The sequence below is a fragment of the Puma concolor genome, chromosome D4 (genome assembly GCF_028749965.1).
Source record: "Puma concolor isolate L17-30 chromosome D4, mPumCon1.1.hap2, whole genome shotgun sequence".
Taxonomy (NCBI): domain Eukaryota; kingdom Metazoa; phylum Chordata; class Mammalia; order Carnivora; family Felidae; genus Puma; species Puma concolor.
Window position 1 is genome coordinate 55,473,007 of NC_141679.1, and position 17,876 is coordinate 55,490,882.

The 17,876-nt window shown below is 43.0% G+C and overlaps 1 protein-coding gene across 1 annotated transcript in view; it reads left to right on the forward strand.

The window, feature by feature from the left end:
• ACO1 (aconitase 1) overlaps positions 1-17,876 on the forward strand; it is a 67,445-nt gene that overhangs the window by 8,740 nt on the left and 40,829 nt on the right. Inside the window, exon 2 of the mRNA XM_025934943.2 lies at positions 17,215-17,333. Coding sequence (XP_025790728.1) covers positions 17,237-17,333 — 97 coding nt within the window. The 5' untranslated portion in view covers positions 17,215-17,236. The remainder of the gene's footprint in view (positions 1-17,214; positions 17,334-17,876) is intronic.

The window sequence follows — 17,876 nt, forward strand, 5'->3', positions numbered from 1 at the left end:
GATCCCTTAATGCCATAGAACCACCAGAGTGATCTCATACTTTCGGAACCAATCATTTCTCAGATTCCTCTTCTGCCTTAGTCGTTTGTTGTAAAAGTCAATCCACCTTCTATTGAATTAGCGCGGCTGTTGTGCGTGAATGCTGGTGTGGTTTTGGTTCCCTTGTCTTGACTTGAAGAGAGCTCTGGACAAGCCCATATTTGGATAGTGTGACTTGCCTGGGCTGTTGCTCAAATAAACGTGTATGGAGGACTTATTCCTTATCCTCATCATCCTTTTACAACCATTATTGTAAAATTACAAAGCACAGTACACACTGTAGCGTAGTTCATGAAGAAGGGGTGCCAGTGTAAGATTGTCCTCCTACACGATCAAGGAAAAACAAGAGGTGACTACATCATTGCTGACGGTCTGTTATATGCAAGAGCTGTGCTAGAACAATCATGCTGAAAGTACAGTTCTGTACTCTTGGTGGCATAAAGACCAGCCGCGGGTTTGGTTTTAAGGGTGGTATGTTTCATAAAACCCCTTATTTGCTCAGTTAAGAATCAGTTGCGTTTTGGGGCGCCTGGGTGGCGCAGTCGGTTAAGCGTCCGACTTCAGCCAGGTCACGATCTTGCGGTCCGTGAGTTCGAGCCCCGCGTCAGGCTCTGGGCTGATGGCTCGGAGCCTGGAGCCTGTTTCCGATTCTGTGTCTCCCTCTCTCTGCCCCTCCCCCGTTCATGCTCTGTCTCTCTCTGTCCCAAAAATAAATAAAAAACGTTGAAAAAAAAAATTAAAAAAAAAAAAAGAATCAGTTGCGTTTTAAATGCTGGTTTGGCTGTGTTACATCAAGGCATCCTTTCAAAGTTACCTATCATGCAGATTTTGCCAAAATCAAGGATATTTTAGGGGAAATAGAGGTTGACTATCTAGTCTTAACATATGTACCTTCGAGTGTGAAATTTGTTTTAATACGAGGTTACATTTTTTAAATCCAATTGGTTAATTTGGGTTTTTGTATGAGGAGTGACTGTAAGTTCTATCACCTATGCTGCCTACTGGGAGGAGACATGGAGCTAGAATCAGCCCTGGCATCACAGGGCCTGAGTTGAACTCCCAGCTTGGCCACTGATCAAGCCACAAGGCCTCGGCAGGTTACTTAACCCCTCCAACCCTCAATCTTCCCAACTGTAAAATGGGATGGTGATGCCTTTCTCACAGGGTTGCTGGTAGACCACATTAGACAACATGGCTGAGGTGCCTGGTACCCCACAGGCACTCTGCACATGTCACTGGGCTGTAGTGCTCATGGATTGATGTAGCACTCATGGCATAATGCCTACACATTGCTGCCGTTCTTCTGAACTCTTGTCCCAGCCCCGAGCTCCTGAGCTCCAGATCCACCTATGCAACTGCTTGCTGGATGTCTTCATCCCAAGGTCTGTAGCCAAAACCAGCATCTTGGATCCAGTCTTGGTCATTGGCTCTGCCATTTTGTCCAAATGAGGCACATAGGAGCTATCCTAGACCCCTTCTTCATTTCTCACCCTCAGTCCATTCTGTTTTTTTTTTTGAAATGGTAGAACAGTCTTTATTTGTAGATGCCATGCTTACCTCAGTTGAAAATCATACAGAATCCACACAAACTATCAGAACTAATGAGGATAGCAAAATTTCAGGATAAAGGCCAAATAAAAATAATTCAGTTGTATTTCTGTATGCTAACGACAAACAACCAGAAATTGAAAAATATTTATTTATTTTTTGTGTTTTTAAATATTTATTTATTTTGAGAGAGAGAGTACACATGAACATGAGTGGGGGCAGAGCAGAGAGAGAGAATCTCAAGCACGTTCCAGGCATCATGACCTGAGTCAAAACCCAGGTGCCCCTTAAGTTGTGTTTTTTTTTTCTTTTTTTTAAATTTTTTAATGTTTTTTTTTGAAACCATTTTATTTAATTTATTTTTTAAATTTACATCCAAGTTAGCATATAGTGCAACAGTGATTTCAGGAGTAGATTCCTTAGTGCCCCTTACCCATTTAGCCCATCCCCCCCTTCCACAACCCCTCCAATAACCTTCTGTTTGTTTCCATGTTTAAGAGTCTTTTATGTTCTTTCCCCCTCCCCGTTTTTATTTTTGCTTTCCTTCTGTTCATCTGTTTTGTATCTTAAAGTCCTCGTGTGAGTAGCCACTTTGGCTATTGTCGATAGTGCTGCTATAAACATTGGGGTGCATGTGCCCCTTCAAAACAGCACACCTGTATCCCTTGGATAAATGCCTAGTAGTGCAATTGCTGGGTCGTAGGGTAGTTCTATTTTTAGTTTTTGAGGAACCTCCATGCTGTTTTCAAGAGAGGCTGCACCAGTTTGCATTCCCGCCAGCAGGGCAAAAGAGAGCCTCTTTCTCTGCGTCCTCACCAACATCTGTTGTTGCCTGAGTTGTTAATGTTAGCCCTTCTGATAGGTGTGAGGTGGTATCTCATTGTGGTTTTGATTTGTATTTCCCTGATGATGAGTGATGTTAGGCGTTTTTTTTTTTTTTTTAATTTTTTTTTTTTCAACGTTTATTTATTTTTGGGACAGAGAGAGACAGAGCATGAACGGGGGAGGGGCAGAGAGAGAGGGAGACACAGAATCGGAAACAGGCTCCAGGCTCTGAGCCATCAGCCCAGAGCCCGACGCGGGGCTCGAACTCACGGACCGCGAGATCGTGACCTGGCTGAAGTCGGACGCTTAACCGACTGCGCCACCCAGGCGCCCCATGTTAGGCGTTTTTTCATGTGTCATTTGGCCATCTGGATGTCTTCTTTGGAGAAGTGTCTATTCATGTCTTTTGCCCATTTCTTCACTGGATTATTTGTTTTTTGGGTGTTGAGTTTGGTAAATTCTTTATAGATTTTGGATACTAACCCTTTATCTGACATGTTGTTTGCAAATATCTTCTCCCATTCCATTGGTTGCCTTTTAGTTTTGCTGATTATTTCCTTCACCGTGCAGAAGCATTTTTTTTGATGAGGTCCCCATAGTTCATTTTTGCTTTTGTTTCCCTTGCCTCTGGAGACGTGTTAAGAAGTTGCTGCAGCCAGGGTCACAGAGGTTTTTGCCTGCCTTCTCCTTGAGGATTTTGATGGCTTCCTGTCTTATGTTTAGGTTTTTCATCCATTTTGAGTTTATTTTTGTGTATGGTTTAAGAAAGTGGTCCAGGTTCATTTTTCGGCATGTCACTGTCCAGTTTTCCCAGCACCATTTGCTGAAGAGACTGTGTTTATTCCATTGGATATGCTTTCCTGCTTTGTCAAAGATTAGTTGGCCATACGTTTGTGGGCCCATTTCTGGGTTCTCTATTCTGTTCCATTGACCTAAGTGTCTGTTTTTGTGCCAGTACCATACTGTCTTCATGATAACAGCTTTGTAATACAGTTTGAATTCCATCCATTCTGCTTTCTTAATTCTCACTGAGATATATTGCCTCTGACCTCTCTTTCTGACTATAACCTGCCTCCCCAACACTAGTCCAGCATCCTTCTCCTGAGGCAGTCCCCCAGACTACCAGAGTGATCTCAGAAAATCAAATCAGGTCTTGAAGCATCCAGACTAGAATCCTTTAATGGTGCCCCTGTCTTCAGGATAAATCTGAACCTTTTTGTGAGGCCCCTTGTGATGGGGACCCTGCCCCCTTCCTTTCCCTCCTCACTTAGCTCTGCCCACATGCCTCCTGTACTTCATCCACCTGGGCCTGCTTTATGATTTCCACAGGGTCACACTTCCATGCCTTTGTGTGCTGTGTTCTCTGCCCCAAATATACTTTCATTGACTCCCTCCATTCGTGAAGTTCTGGTTTTGCCTGTCCCTGGAGGTCTTCATGCCCCGCCTCCCAGGCTGGATTAGCTGTTCTCCCAAGAGGTTTCTTTATCACCATTCACCACTGCTGTAGCATGGATCTCATGATATTGTCATTAATTCCTCCTGTCCATTCTATGTGTGACTGAAGAGCAATGGGGACTGTGTTCCTTTATCCCAGTTGCCTATAAATGTCAAATGTATGGGGGCACCTGGGTGGCTCAGTCAGTTAAGCGTCCGACTTCAGCTCAGGTCACAATCTCACGGTCTGTGAGTTTGAGCCCCGAGCTGGGCTCTGGGCTGATGGCTCAGAGCCTGGAGCCTGCTTCCGATTCTGTGTCTCCCTTTCTCTCTGCCCCTCCCCCGTTCATGCTCTGTCTCTCTCTGTCTCAAAAATAAACGTTAAAAAAAAAAAATGTCAAATGTATGAATGAATTTACATCCTGTCTCTTAGACAATCCAGAGAGGCCCAGGTGCCAAATATGTCTAATGCTATTTTATTACTTGTTATGTCTTTGATGCCATGAAATGGCATTTGCATATAGATGCCATGCCACTGTCTGGGCCACTGAGATAGGGTGAAGGCTTAGCTGCTTAAGAGGTAGGCTTTAGAGTGTGATGGACTTGATTTTGAGTTCCAGCTCCCCCTTTCAATACGCCTGATATTTAGCTTCGGTTTCCAGCTCTGAACCACATCACTCAAGTGCTCTGGGGAAAGAATGTGATGGTCAGAAAGCAGGAGCATCGGGTCGTCCTGGCAGTTGTCTTTCTTTTGGAAAATCAATAAATATATGGGTTTATACCTCAAGCTTCTGAGAACTCTGTTAGCATGAGTCATCATTCTTAAGTCCAGTTCTGAGGTGAGTGAGGGTTGATGACCTCAGAAACTTGGGAAATTCATGGAGATAAATGCTGCCCTCTGAGACCCTGGCAGCCTGACACCCTGCCTCTTGTAGTGACACTCCTTCTTTCTAGTTCCTAAAATTTGAGTTAGAAAAGTTCATTACCAAACATCTATACAATTCGTTCAGAAGCTTGAGGAAATCATGCATCTTTTCTTAAAGAATGGATATCAACTAGGCCTGCCCCATAATGCTTTTATCACAGTGGTCTGCCCCTACCCCACTCCTCTCGCCTCAAAAGTTAGATGCAGTAGGGGGTCCCCTGGGTGGCTCAGTCAGTTAAGCGTCCGACTTAGGCTCAGGTCATGATCTCATGGTTTGAGCCCCAAGTCCGGCTCTGTGCTGACAACTCAGAGCCTGGAGCCTGCTTCGGATTCTGTGTCTGCCTTTCTCTCTCTGCTTCTCCCTCACTCATGCTCATTCGCTCGCCCTCTCTCTCTTTTTCTCTCAAAAATAAACCTTAAAAATTTTTTTTTGTAAGTTAGATGCTATAGGACTTGGTTCTGCAAAATGTCACTTTTGGGGTGTCTGCAGGTGTCATTTTTGAAGCCCCACTGATAACTGTGGGTTACTGCTGGGTAGGAGACCCACATTCCAAGAAGAGGCTGAAGACTGACCTTTATGAGGAGAGGATGAGATCAGGAGCAGAGGGCTGGGTCAAGACGCCTGGGGGGCCCTGCCCTGCTTCTTCCTTTCTGACCAAATGTTTTATGACCCCACGATGACTTTCCTGGAAGTATAAATTCTGAAGTTGACAAGCCCTTTTATGAAACTGCTTCTATTAGACCACAGTGATATCAAAAATTAAAACTATTTCTGTTCTTTTGAGTTTGTGCTACTGCAGTTAATTTAAAATGAACTTAAAGAATGTGTCAGGTAGGGGCGCCTGGGTGGCGCAGTCGGTTAAGCGTCCGACTTCAACCAGGTCACGATCTCACGGTCCGTGAGTTCGAGCCCCGCGTCAGGCTCTGGGCTGATGGCTCAGAGCCTGGAGCCTGTTTCCGATTCTGTGTCTCCCTCTCTCTCTGCCCCTCGCCCGTTCATGCTCTGTCTCTCTCTGTCCCAAAAATAAATAAACGTTGAAAAAAAAAAAATTAAAAAAAAAAAAAAAAAGAATGTGTCAGGTAAGCCTTCCTCCTTTGGGAATTACATATGATGTTGTGCTGTCTTTGCCAGCAAGCCTAGAACTGGGAGTCTTGACAAGGCGCAGGGGCTATTCCCTCAGACAGTGCAGTGGCCATGGCCCCTGTCCCCCAAATCCTGTCTGTTGCCTTTGGCAGTGGCTGTGTATGTCTGCTGAGTGAGTCATGATCATCTTAATGATACATCCTAAAAATTTCCAGTGTTACTTAATAATGAAGTTCAAGGAAACAGAAGGGTTAGATTTCAGGAAGTTAGCTACTTTTTAAATGTAATCTAGTATTTTCACATTATGACTTGATTTCATATCAGACTTTAACAAATTCCAGTGTTGGGAATCTACAGTTAATTTAAACCAAGTGTAAAGCTAGGACAGTACTTTGTAGTTTGTCTTCAGTCACGGTCCCTACAATGGCCAAGTCTGCTGCCTCCCCACCTTGTCTCCTTTTCTGCCGTCATTCACCTTGCCCTGGCCTCCTTGCCTTCCTCAGACCCGCCTCAGGGCCTTTGCACATGGTCTCACCCCTGCTCCAGTTGTACATAGCTTGTCCCCTCACTTCCTTCAAGGCTCTGCTCAAGTGGCTCCATATGAATGAGACCTCCTTTGATCTCTCAGTATGCATCACAGCCCAACACTCCCTACTGCCCTTGTCCTGCCTATCCACAGAGCTGGTCACCATCTGACATTCTGTTTGTATATCATTTAGCTGTGTACTCTGTCTCCCTCCTCATGGAAGCACCACACAGGCAGGGCCTTTGTCAGTTTTTTACTGGGTGTGTCCCCAGTGCCTAAAACAGTTCCTGGCACATATTAGATGGTTAATATAAATGTGTGTTGAATACATGAATAATGAAGCATAGAATTTTTTTTCACTCAGAAGGGACTTTTTAGGATTATCAACTAAACTTATGTTACAGGTTAGGAAACTGAGCCACAGAAAGGTTATATGGCTCATTCAAAATGGAATTCAATCATTTCAAAACTGTGACAGCTCTTTTTAAAAATCTAGGAATATATGTGGAGCCTTCTGGGCAGTTGTCCAGGATGAGATGGAAGAATAAGTGAAAATAGACTGATTATTTAAAAATTTGGCAAAAACAGGGGCACCTGGGTGGTTCAGTCAGTCGAGTATCTAACTTCGGGTCAGGTCATGATCTGCAGTTCATGAGTTCAAAACCCACGTCGGGCCCTGTGCTGACAGCTCAGAGCCTGGAGCCTGCTTTGGATTCTGTGTCTCCCTCTTTCTCTGTCCCTCTCCACTAGCACTCTGTCTCTCTCTATCTCTCTCAAAAAATAAACATTGAAAAAATTTTTTAACTTAGTAAGGAAATAAAAATAAAAAAGACAAGCAAATTGTGTGATGGCAAAACTTTCTGATACAGAAGCAGTCTTATTCATGTTTACAGACAAGGGTGCATGTCACATATAATTATTGCTCAAGAAAAATGGGTTGATGGATTTGGTTATATTGTTGCACAACAATTTCTTTCTGCAAGACCCTCCTTCTGCACTACCTCTTTCTTTGTTTACATTCTGTCCCAAAATAGATCCTTGCTCTTAGGGCTTCTTATTCAAAATTCTTTCCAAGTACCCCATTTAAGAGATTTCTGTGGGTAGTTTTTGTTTTTGTTTTTTTAGGTGACCTGGTCTCTGGGAAAATCCGGAGATATTTAGTTATTCCAGTTGTCCAGATGTAGTTACCTCAAAGAAAGCAAAGAGCTAATCTTTCTAGTTCTCTACTTTGTGAAAAAATCCACTTGACAAGCCATGGTGGTTTGCTGGCCTGGGTGGTTCTGACCTCAGTCTTATTTATGCTTACATAGACATCCTTGGAATCTCGCTTTTGACAAAAAGTTGTTTATAAGTAGCATGATATTTAGATACACAACAGTCAGTTTGGGAGTGGGACCAATTAATTTCTCTTTAAACAGAAAATAAATGAAGCATTGCTAATCCTTATAGTGAACTGAAATGAACTCTAGAGATGCAGTGACTTGACTTTGACTTTAGAGTTGGGACCCGTGAAAATTCAGAATGGGTGTATTTAGAAAAATGTGAGGAGGGGAGAGATGGGAAAACCACATGAAATACCGAAGAAACCTCTTTCTGTTGTCTGGATGGATTTTAAAAGCCCACCCCTGTGTGCCTTTAGATATCCTAAATAATGTGGAGCGTGTGTTGTCTGTACTTTATCCATCACTCTCCACTAATCTCTTGGAAACTCTTTGAAACTATACAAGCTCTCCTGGAAACTGATAGGCACACTCCCCACCCTCGAGAACTAAACAAAACCTCTGTCCTCCCCACCCCATTACTGGCAGGAGTCCCGCTGCTCAGGTTCACTCCTCTCCCCTGCTGGTTGATTGTGGGGCCCATTCATACTGCCCCTCTTTCCCTATCCTAAAACAACCTAAAAAGATTCAACTCTGATAACAGAAGCAGCTAAATCTTGGATTTCTATACTCCAGAGTCTGGAAAGTGACTTGAAGAGGTGAATCTTACTGGATCTGATCACTGGCATTTAGCTAAAGTCAGTCGACCTTTCCGCGCATTTCTGCAAATCTGGCTGTGCCGAATAAGCATCACGGTGTGGCGTTCTGCGGGGTGTATGGTCCGAGATGTTCCTCTGGCAAGAGTGATGGGTCAGCAGTGTGCTGCCCGTGCTCTGTGTTCAGTGTCCTGAAACCCACTTGCAAGATTGCTGCCTGGGCTTTGGAAGTTCAGTCTGGGTAACAGAGAGCAAAGCTCACTGAACCAAATGGGGTTTTGCCCATGATTTAAGCTAATGGGGCCTCTTACCTTGCTATAACCAGCTAGGTTCAGGATGCACCTCGGCATGGGGCCAGACTGTACATCAGACCTTAGAGCTGCCCAAAGATTTTAGGGTCCCCAGAGCCCAGTCTCATCCACACTAAGAGCTCAGTGAAGTCCTCCTCCAAGGAGAACATTTGGTCACCAAAGGCCATCTGGGTATCACTCGGTTTGGTCTGTGTCTGGCAGACTGACACTTTACAAAAGAAGAAATTCAGATGTCAAAGAGACAGATGAAAAAGTGTCCACCTTCCCTGGCAATTAAAGATACGCCCAAGATTAGCTTTTTAATCTTTCCATTTGGCAAAGAATTATGTTGCCTAGTTGAGGCACCTCCATTCACTGCCTCAGAGAAGGGTCATAAATTGGCACGGCCTTTCCCAGGCCACGTGGTGATGTTTAACACAATGGAGACATGCAAATCCTTTCACTCAGCTGTCCTACTTCTAGGGACCAGAAGCTAGGAATTTATACTAAGGAAATGGATTGAGGACCTACTCAAAGAAGTGTGTACAAAGGTTGCAGCATTGTTTGCCTGTTAATACCTGGAAACTATTTAACTAATGGGAGATTTAAGTAAATTGTTGTATATCTAAATGATAGATTTTTATGGTGTAATTAAAAATGATATAAAATATCACCTGATAGCCCGATAAAGATGTATTGCTGAGTGAGAAAAGGCAATTTGCAAAACACTGTGAAGTCTAATCCATTTTTTAAAGAAATCTAAATACATTTACTTCTTTTTTTTCCAATATTTTTTAATGTTTATTTTGAGAGAGACAGAGTGCGAGTGGGGGAGGGGCAGAGACAGGGATACACAGAATCTGAAGGAGGTTCCAGGCTCTGAGCTGTCAGCACAGAGCCCATTGTGGGGCTCGAACTCACAAACCATGAGATGGTGACCTGAGGCAGTCAGATGCTCAACTGACTGAGCCACCCAGGCACCCCAAAATCCAAATACCTTTAAAAGTCATGTTAGATGAAACTCCAAACCATGGTATTACAGGTGACTTTTATTTTCTTCTTTTTGTTTACCTGCACTTCGTAATATTTCTGCAATGATCATCTTTTACTTAGTGTAATATTTTTGAAGTTCTCACCAGCCTAGAAGATATGGTTCTACAGCAAGTTTGGTCTCCTGCTGGGATTGCAGGACAGTAGGGTGATGGGGAGAAGGGGGGGCTGGAGGAGGGCTGAGGAGGGTGGTGAGAAGGAAGGGGTCCAGCTTGGATTGATATTTGTGACCTGTATGACATATGCAACTGATCTGTCTGATGTTAAATGTGAACCATTTACAAATTCTTTAGTGAACCGTTTCACTGTATCGTTGGACAACAAGGACGTAGTTTGGAGGAGCAGAGTGGGTTTATCTAAAGAGTAATAGTCACAAATTTACTTTTAAATAAATCCTCATCAGACATTATGAAAGAAAGAACCGTATGTTGTGGTTTCAGGAACTTTATGAAGTGTTCTAGCTTCCTTTTAAAAGATAGTTTCTACTTAAGAAACATTTATCTACTTAAGGATAATCAATGTTGACTTTATTTTAGATCTTTTTCTATTCATTTCTATATATGATGGTATGTGTGTGTATGAATGAATATATACTAATAGTCTTGAAGTTTTTAAATTAGATTCTCGTATATATATAATTCAACTTCTTCTATTTCATTTCTATTAATGTGAGTCTTTGCTCACATTTCTTAGGTTGAATCTGAGTAAGGAATTGTATGTTTGATATTTATATCAATAAAATTTATTTGCCCTTACTTGTCTGCCTCTCTTAGAAAAAAAACTAGTTACCCAGGGTAGATTATGAAAAACTTAACTCTAAGTTGTTTTCCCAAAGTTCAGCTGCCAGTCAGTTCTCTGGTTATTTTGCACCACATGGAAGGCTCAGTCAGTGATTAGAGAACTAACTCACAAAAGTGCCAGAAGACTGTGATATGCCTAAGTGGTACTTTTTTAAACTTTACTTTTGGAGGATTTTGCGCATACTTTTTATCCTTGCCAGAAATTTGCGTTTCATTGGGGAGAAAATCAGCTGTATCTTCTTCCTCGGTCTACCACTCATAAATCTAGCGATCCCACTTTGCTTCTGGGGACCTCTGTCTCCTGGTCAGGAAAATGCTATGGCATCTCTAAGTTCTCTCCAGAAGGCTCAACATTCTCCGATTCTGTCTCATCACCTGCATAGCATCTAAGGCCAGGTGTCCCAAGGGCATGGTGGGGGATGGGTTAATGCCATGCCACATATGCACAGAAAGGTGGTGCCTCTCTGAGTCCCCTGCAGGTGTCCAAAATTGAGACCAAAGGTTGGTTGGCAGCAAGACTGTGGTTGGGGAGGAACCCCAGCTCTGAACTGCCTGAACCTATTTTGCCAAGAGCATGGTTCATTTGTTAAATTAGATCTGTCTGCCTATGCTAATGTTTAGTGTTTTTAGTAATTTGCTTTAAAAATCTGGTGTTCAGTACTCTTTCCCCAACCTCTCCTGTCCCGGCACAAGATGTACCTGAGGGGATCATGACAATGTACAAGTCACCCAGCTGGTATTTCAGGATGGGTTAGCTTTGAAACACACTGTTTCTCAACTGAATAATTCTCTTCATTTTAAGAGTGTGAGCTAAGTGTAGAGAAGGGTTTCAAGTACAGTGCAAGTGTCTGTCTTTAAATTCCTTTTGTATAAGAACTGTTCATGCGTCCTACTTGATTCACAGGCCGGGGCCAATGTTCAGCGGTCCTACAGTCCTGAACACAAGGTTCATGAAGCACAGTTCTTAATGAGCTCTAACATCACTGCTTAAAAGATATCATTTCCCTTTCTTAACTTTTTCTTCTTCTTTTTAATTTGTTTTCTCTTTTCCTCTATGCAATACTATCTTACTCTGTGGAGCAGAAAAGGTAGCACCCATGCTTATTTCCATGACACTAACCCTCACCCTTCCAAAAAGAAAAAAAACTAGGATAACACTCCACCCGCTCCCCACAAAAATCCACAACAACTCTCTCTGTTCACTCCTCCGTTTTATTAGTATTGAATGGGAATTAGGTGAAACAGAAAAAAGGCAGGAACAAAACAGAGGGAAGGGAGGATGGCAGATAAGAAAAGAAGGGAGTTGAAATGGTGGGGGTCTGTGCGTCCTGTGCATGTGGGAAGTAGGCAGCGCTCCCTGGCCAGCTGGTGGGGTTTCTAGATGAAACCCATACCTCAGGGAGTCTGCAGGATTTGCAGTAATACTTGAGGTTTGAGGATGGGATACGAGTCTGGCCAGGGTAAGGCAGACCTAGGAGGCATTTATGATGCCTAGATTCTACTTTGGATCTGGACTGTTCCCAAGCCAAAGGTCTTTCCCTTCTTCCCTCCTTGGAACACAGTTGTTTTTGGCTTTCTCTGGGGACTGCTAAAGCATTGGGAGCTTCTATAAAGTGATTTTAAGACAGGAGTAATAGCATGAGTGAAACCTGGAAGGGATTTCCAGAGCCCTCCAGCTTTTTGAAAGGACAGTTTCCCAGAAGCAAAACCAGTTTTGGGTTGCTGCTATTGCTTGTCACTGACCTGTGACTTAGTAAAAGTGGCAAGGGGCACGTGACAATGCCCAGCTTAGACTAACGTGCTCGGTGTCCCCGGAAAGAAGGAAAAGCAACTCCAGTATTCCAAACTGAGTTCTAGCAGGAGGGTTTCTCAGGCCCATGAATCTCTCCTGTTTTGGTTTTTTTGGGGTTTTTTTGTTTGTTCGTTTGTTTGTTTGTTTTAGCTTTGGGGTTGGTCTGTGACCTCTACACAGCACCACCTTCAGAACCGAAGTTGCTGCACCTGGGGTGGAGGAAGTCGCTTGAGGGTGGGGTGGGAAGAGCCAGGATTTCAAACCTGGCTCTGCCTCTAACTAGGTGTATGTCCTTAGGCAAATTTTTGTATCTCTCTGAGCTGCAGTTTCCTCGGCTGTAAAATGGAAATAATGATATGCTTTAGCTTACAGAGGTGTTGCCAAAATTAGAGAAGATGGTGTAAAGCATTGGGTGTATTTATGTACCGGTACCCATGTACTTATGTGTTGGTACTTAGTAACTGGTGACTGATTTCTTTCTCTTTTAGCTTCTGCAAGTAGAATTTGGTTCACTGATTAGTGAAATTAGACAATTGTCTAGTTGGTTTTTGCATGCGCACAAGTTAGGGAGTGACAGAGAAAGAGGGAGACAGAGGACCCAAAGCTGGCCCTGTGCTGACAGCAGAGAGCCCAACACGGGGCTTAAACTCACTTGATCATGACCTGAGCCGGAGTCAGACGCTTAATCGACCGAGCCACCCAGGCACCCTGACAATTTTCTAGTTTTTAAGGAAAAGGGGAGTCAGACGGTAGAGCACTTTTTACACAAGCCATTTTCCCTAAGAGCTCTGTCGGTCACCATATCTGTCCTGAAATACTGGTAGGCTTCATAGGGTGGTGGGAACAGCAGAAATCGTGTAAGGTTTTCAGAGTTCTGCCAGAGTTACGGGGCATTCGTAAGCTATAGGGCAGTCATTTGACACATGTCATCCACTGCGTCATGGCAAACGGGTACAACTTAGCAGTTGGTTTAATCGTAGACTTTTGGCAAACTTGAGGCACCTGTCCCCATTAGGGTTTGACACAGAGATAGGGAAGAGTCAAAGACTCAAGGCTTTTTAAAGATGTGAATGACTCACCCTGCCCCATTCTGTAAGGGCCTCCCACCACTTCCTCTGGCTGCAGAGATTCTCAAATGTCCCACAGCCTCTGTGGAGAGGCTCCTTTCCTGACCCATTTCCCAGGCAGGCCAAACAGCAGTTTCACTGTTGCAGTTGCTACTGTGTGGGGTAGAAAAGTTACATCTAGGGGCAATGGAATCGGTAACAAATCAAAGGGAGAATAGGATTATTATTGCCTTTTTAATTTACAGCCTCAAAATTCCAATCAGTGGAATTATTAGTCTTGTTTTCTGAGCCCACCAATTTGTAAACTTCTACCGACAAGCCAGCATATTTCTTACTAAACAGTATATTTATAGGTTTTTTTTTCCTCCTGACTGGCTCCTCATTTAGTGGGGATGAACAGTGAGTATCTGACATCTGTGTAGCACTTTAAGAAATGTGCTCTGTCCTCCGGGGCACATGGGTGGCCCAGTCGATTAAGCATCCAACTTTGCCTCAGGTCGTGATCTCATGGTTCATTGGGCTCTGTGCTGACAGTGCAGAGGCTACTAGGGATTCTCTCTCTCTCTTGCCTGCCCCTCCCCCATTCATGCTTTCTCTGTCTCAAAATAAATAAAGATAAAGAAATGTACTCTGTCTTCAAAGCCACAGTGTTCCTTCCCAAAGCAGTCCTAAGATCCTCCAGCCTTCCACACTTAGGGTTCAGTTGTATTTCTTCTGCCCCATGATTCGGTGATTCTCTCCGTGGCTGTTTTCTCTAGCTTTTGCCTTTTCTTTCCATCCACCACTTTTCCACATCAGCTGCCGCCATCCAGTTGCCCACGCAGGTTACCTCTCGCCTCCTTTCTCTCTGTAGTTGCCTACCTGAGTTTTCTCTCTCTGATTACCCTGCCATTCTCCAGTCTGAGACATCTGCCAGGTGGGGCTGGGACACATGTCACGGGCTGGCAGTCCAGTGGTCACATAGAGCCCACAGGCGTGTTCGGTTTAGCCGTCATGCTACAGACTCACACGGTATTTTAGAAACATTTAGTTACCAACATTTCTAAATCAAGAGAGTTCACGTAGAAATCCCAACTGCCAGACTTGCTTGAAAAATTGGATGATCTGTCAACAGTGGGCTGGGCATTCCTGCATCAGCTCTAGGCTGGAGCCAAATGGCCACTGCCCCCCTTAGACGGCACATTCCACCCAGGCCTGCTCCCTCCTCCCACCTCCCCCATCAATTCTGATTCAGTAGCTTAGGGGTGAGACTCAGGAATCTATCTGTATTTTTAACCAGAACTATCCCTGGGTAGTTCTAACTCAGATGGTCTAGGGGCATATGCTTTTATAAACACAGTTTCCCTTGCTGGCCTTTATTTAGTTTTGGTTCCAGAATCCCCAGAGAAGGAAGTGGATTGGCCCAGATTAGGGCAGATAGCTTTCCCTCTCCCTGACAAAATGGCAGCCCCTGCAAAACCACATGGAACTCAGGGAAAGAAGTCATTGCCGGCACAGAAATGCTGGCAGACAACCTCACTCTGTCCTCTGCATTCTCTAGTGCTCCTGACAGGTGTCTGGCTTGTCCTGTGGCCTCCAGCACTGCGAACTCCAGGAAGGCAGGGGCTGCTTCTCAGTCCACTGCCTCTCCCCAGAATTCCCTAGCCCTGGACTTTAGACAGAGGATATACACAAATATCTATTTCTTTTAAACTTTCAGTTGGTTTTCAAAAAGTTATATGGGTAAAAACACAACATGGGTACATGGGTAAAAACACAAACAAAATGAAAGGATGTGTAGTGGAAACTGAGTCTTACTCCTAATCTTGACTTCGAGGCCCCTGCCCTTCTTAAAGGAGCCAGTCGCTTTGGTGTTTTCATGAAGCTATAGGCCTGTCTAGGGAGACAAGAACCACTTGTAACTTTTTATCCCCCCAAACGGTCATTTCCTGTTACAGACACACCACATTTTATTGTGCTTTGCAGATACTGCATTTTTTATAGATGGAAGGTTTGTAGCAACCCCGCTTTGAGCAAGTCTGTTGGTATCATTTTCCCAGCAGCATTTCTTCACTTCCTGTCTCTATGTCACATTTTGATAATTTTCACAATATAGCAAACTTACTCATTATCATTAGATTTGGTATAGTTGTCTACAATCAGTGATTATGACTCCCTGAAAGCTCAGATGATGGTTAGCATTTTTTAGCAATAAAGTATTTTTTATTTAAAATTTTTTTAATGTTTATTTTTGAGAGAGAGAGAGAGAGACAGAGACAGAGTACGAGAGGGAGACACAGAATCTGAAACAGGCTCCAGACTGAGCTGTCAGCACAGAGCCCGACGTGGGGCTTGAACTCATAAACTGCAAGATCGTGACTTGAGCTAAATTTGGATGCCTAACTGACTGAGTCACCCTCCTGCCCCAGCAATAAAGTGTTTTTTAATTAAAGTATATACATTGTTTTTAAATAGATTAATGTATAGTGTAAACAAACATAACTTTTATATGCATTGGGAAACCAAAACATTCTTTTGACCCACATTATTGCAATACTTGTCTTATTGTGGTGGTATGAACTGAACCCATATGTCCAGAGTTTGCACATATTGTTTTTTCATTTTACAGTAATATGTTGATCATTCCATATTAGTCATCCTCAAATATGTTGAATATTTAAGTATTCATAAAACCCCTGAATTAATTGGGGAAATGTTAGTATTCTTGTGTTTTGTTTTTGTTTTTTTAAGATTTTAGTTTTAAGTGATCTCTACACGCCTCAGAAATGTTACTATTCTTTTTTATTTTTAATGTTTGTATTTATTTTTGAGAGAGAGAGAGAGAGAGAGAGAGAATGAGCAGGGGGAAGGGCAGAGAGAGAGAGAGAGAGAGAGAGAGAAAGCTAGAGAGGAACAGAGAGAGGGAGGCAGAAGATCCAAAGCAGGCTCTGCTCCAACAGCAGAGACCCCAAACCGCGGCTCGAACTCATAAACCATGACATCATGATCTGAGCCAAGGTCAGACGCTGAACCGACTGAGCCACCCAGGCGCCCCGGAACATTACTATTCTTATCTCAAAATTGGGAAATGGATTGGCTGAAGGATTTTTGCCCCAGGGGTAGGACTAAAAACAAGATTTCTTATTCCTTCTCTACTTGCTATTCCTACTGTGTTTTTTCTCTGAGTCGTACATTTATGTTATTTGAAATTGCTATTTATCTGTGTGGTGGAGGCCAGGAACAATTACTTCCCTGATTCACTGCTTGTAAACCTGCCTGGAGCTGGGGTAGAGGGTCTCCTCCACACTCACTTGGGAAGTAAGTTTAGGCCTTTACGCCCCACTGCAGTAACAGAGATTCCTTGATGTGAACACTTTGTTGCCACCTTGTGCAAAGTGAATCAGGAAGACTTCAAACTACCATGTTTTTTTCAAATGCTGCAGAGACTGTTACAACAGGAAATAGTGCTTTCAAGCCCCCACTTCCAAAGTTCAAGTTTTATACAATTCCATGTCATCTGCTATGACCTTTTACCTCCTGTCAGGCAAGACATGAGTCCAGCTCAAAGGGCCGGTTTGTATCTTCAGGATTTACCATAAGACACGGTATATCTTATTGGTGGAAGAATGTTGGAAAGTTGTAGACATAAGACAAAAGTGTGGGATTTTATGGCCTCTCAAGAGGTGAATGCTAGCGTTCACGATACCTTCACAGAAGCCCATTTTATTTGCTAAGAATATAATTCTTGTAGTCGTTTATGTCCTGCCTTCCTCCTGTGAAAAGATGAGTGATGTCTTGAAGTGAATATCTACCGTGATTGTCAAAATAAATGAGGTCCAGTTTTGACAGTTAGAAATTAAATGTTCCCTTTTCTTTTCAGGGACACGTGGCCATCAGGAATCATGAGCAACCCATTTGCACACCTTGTTGAGCCTTTAGATCCTGCACAACCAGGAAAGAAATTCTTCAATTTGAATAAACTGAAGGATTCAAGATATGGTAGGTGCATGGCTCTATGATGTTAATTGTTCTGACAGCAGTTTGAGTCTCGTTTGCATAGTAATTAAGCTATGTAATTAATTAGCCTTTAGGAGATTTGAAAGAGGGAGTAGCAGAAATGGCTGAATGGTCTTGAATTAAGCACACAAACTCACACACCTTTTCTTACATTGCTCATTTTTATGTTAGTAATTATTATATACATGTGACATTTATATAACACTTTATAGTATATAGAGGGTTTATACATATATATTACATCATTTAGTCTCCATAACAACCCCTTGAGGTCATGTTTATAAAATGTTAGAAGTCCTGAGGAAGCTGAGACCCAGAGAGGGTCAATGACATGATCAAGAAACAACAATGTGGGTAAGAGCAGAAGACAAAAACATGTCTTTTTTATCCCAAATCCTCTGCTTTTCTACCTTTGCACTCTTGTCTTTTCCAAATAATATTGGTGAATAGTTTTCATAGATCAGGAATGAACATTTCTTTTATAAATAAACAAAATAGTTTTTCTTCTGAACTGTTGTTATCCTT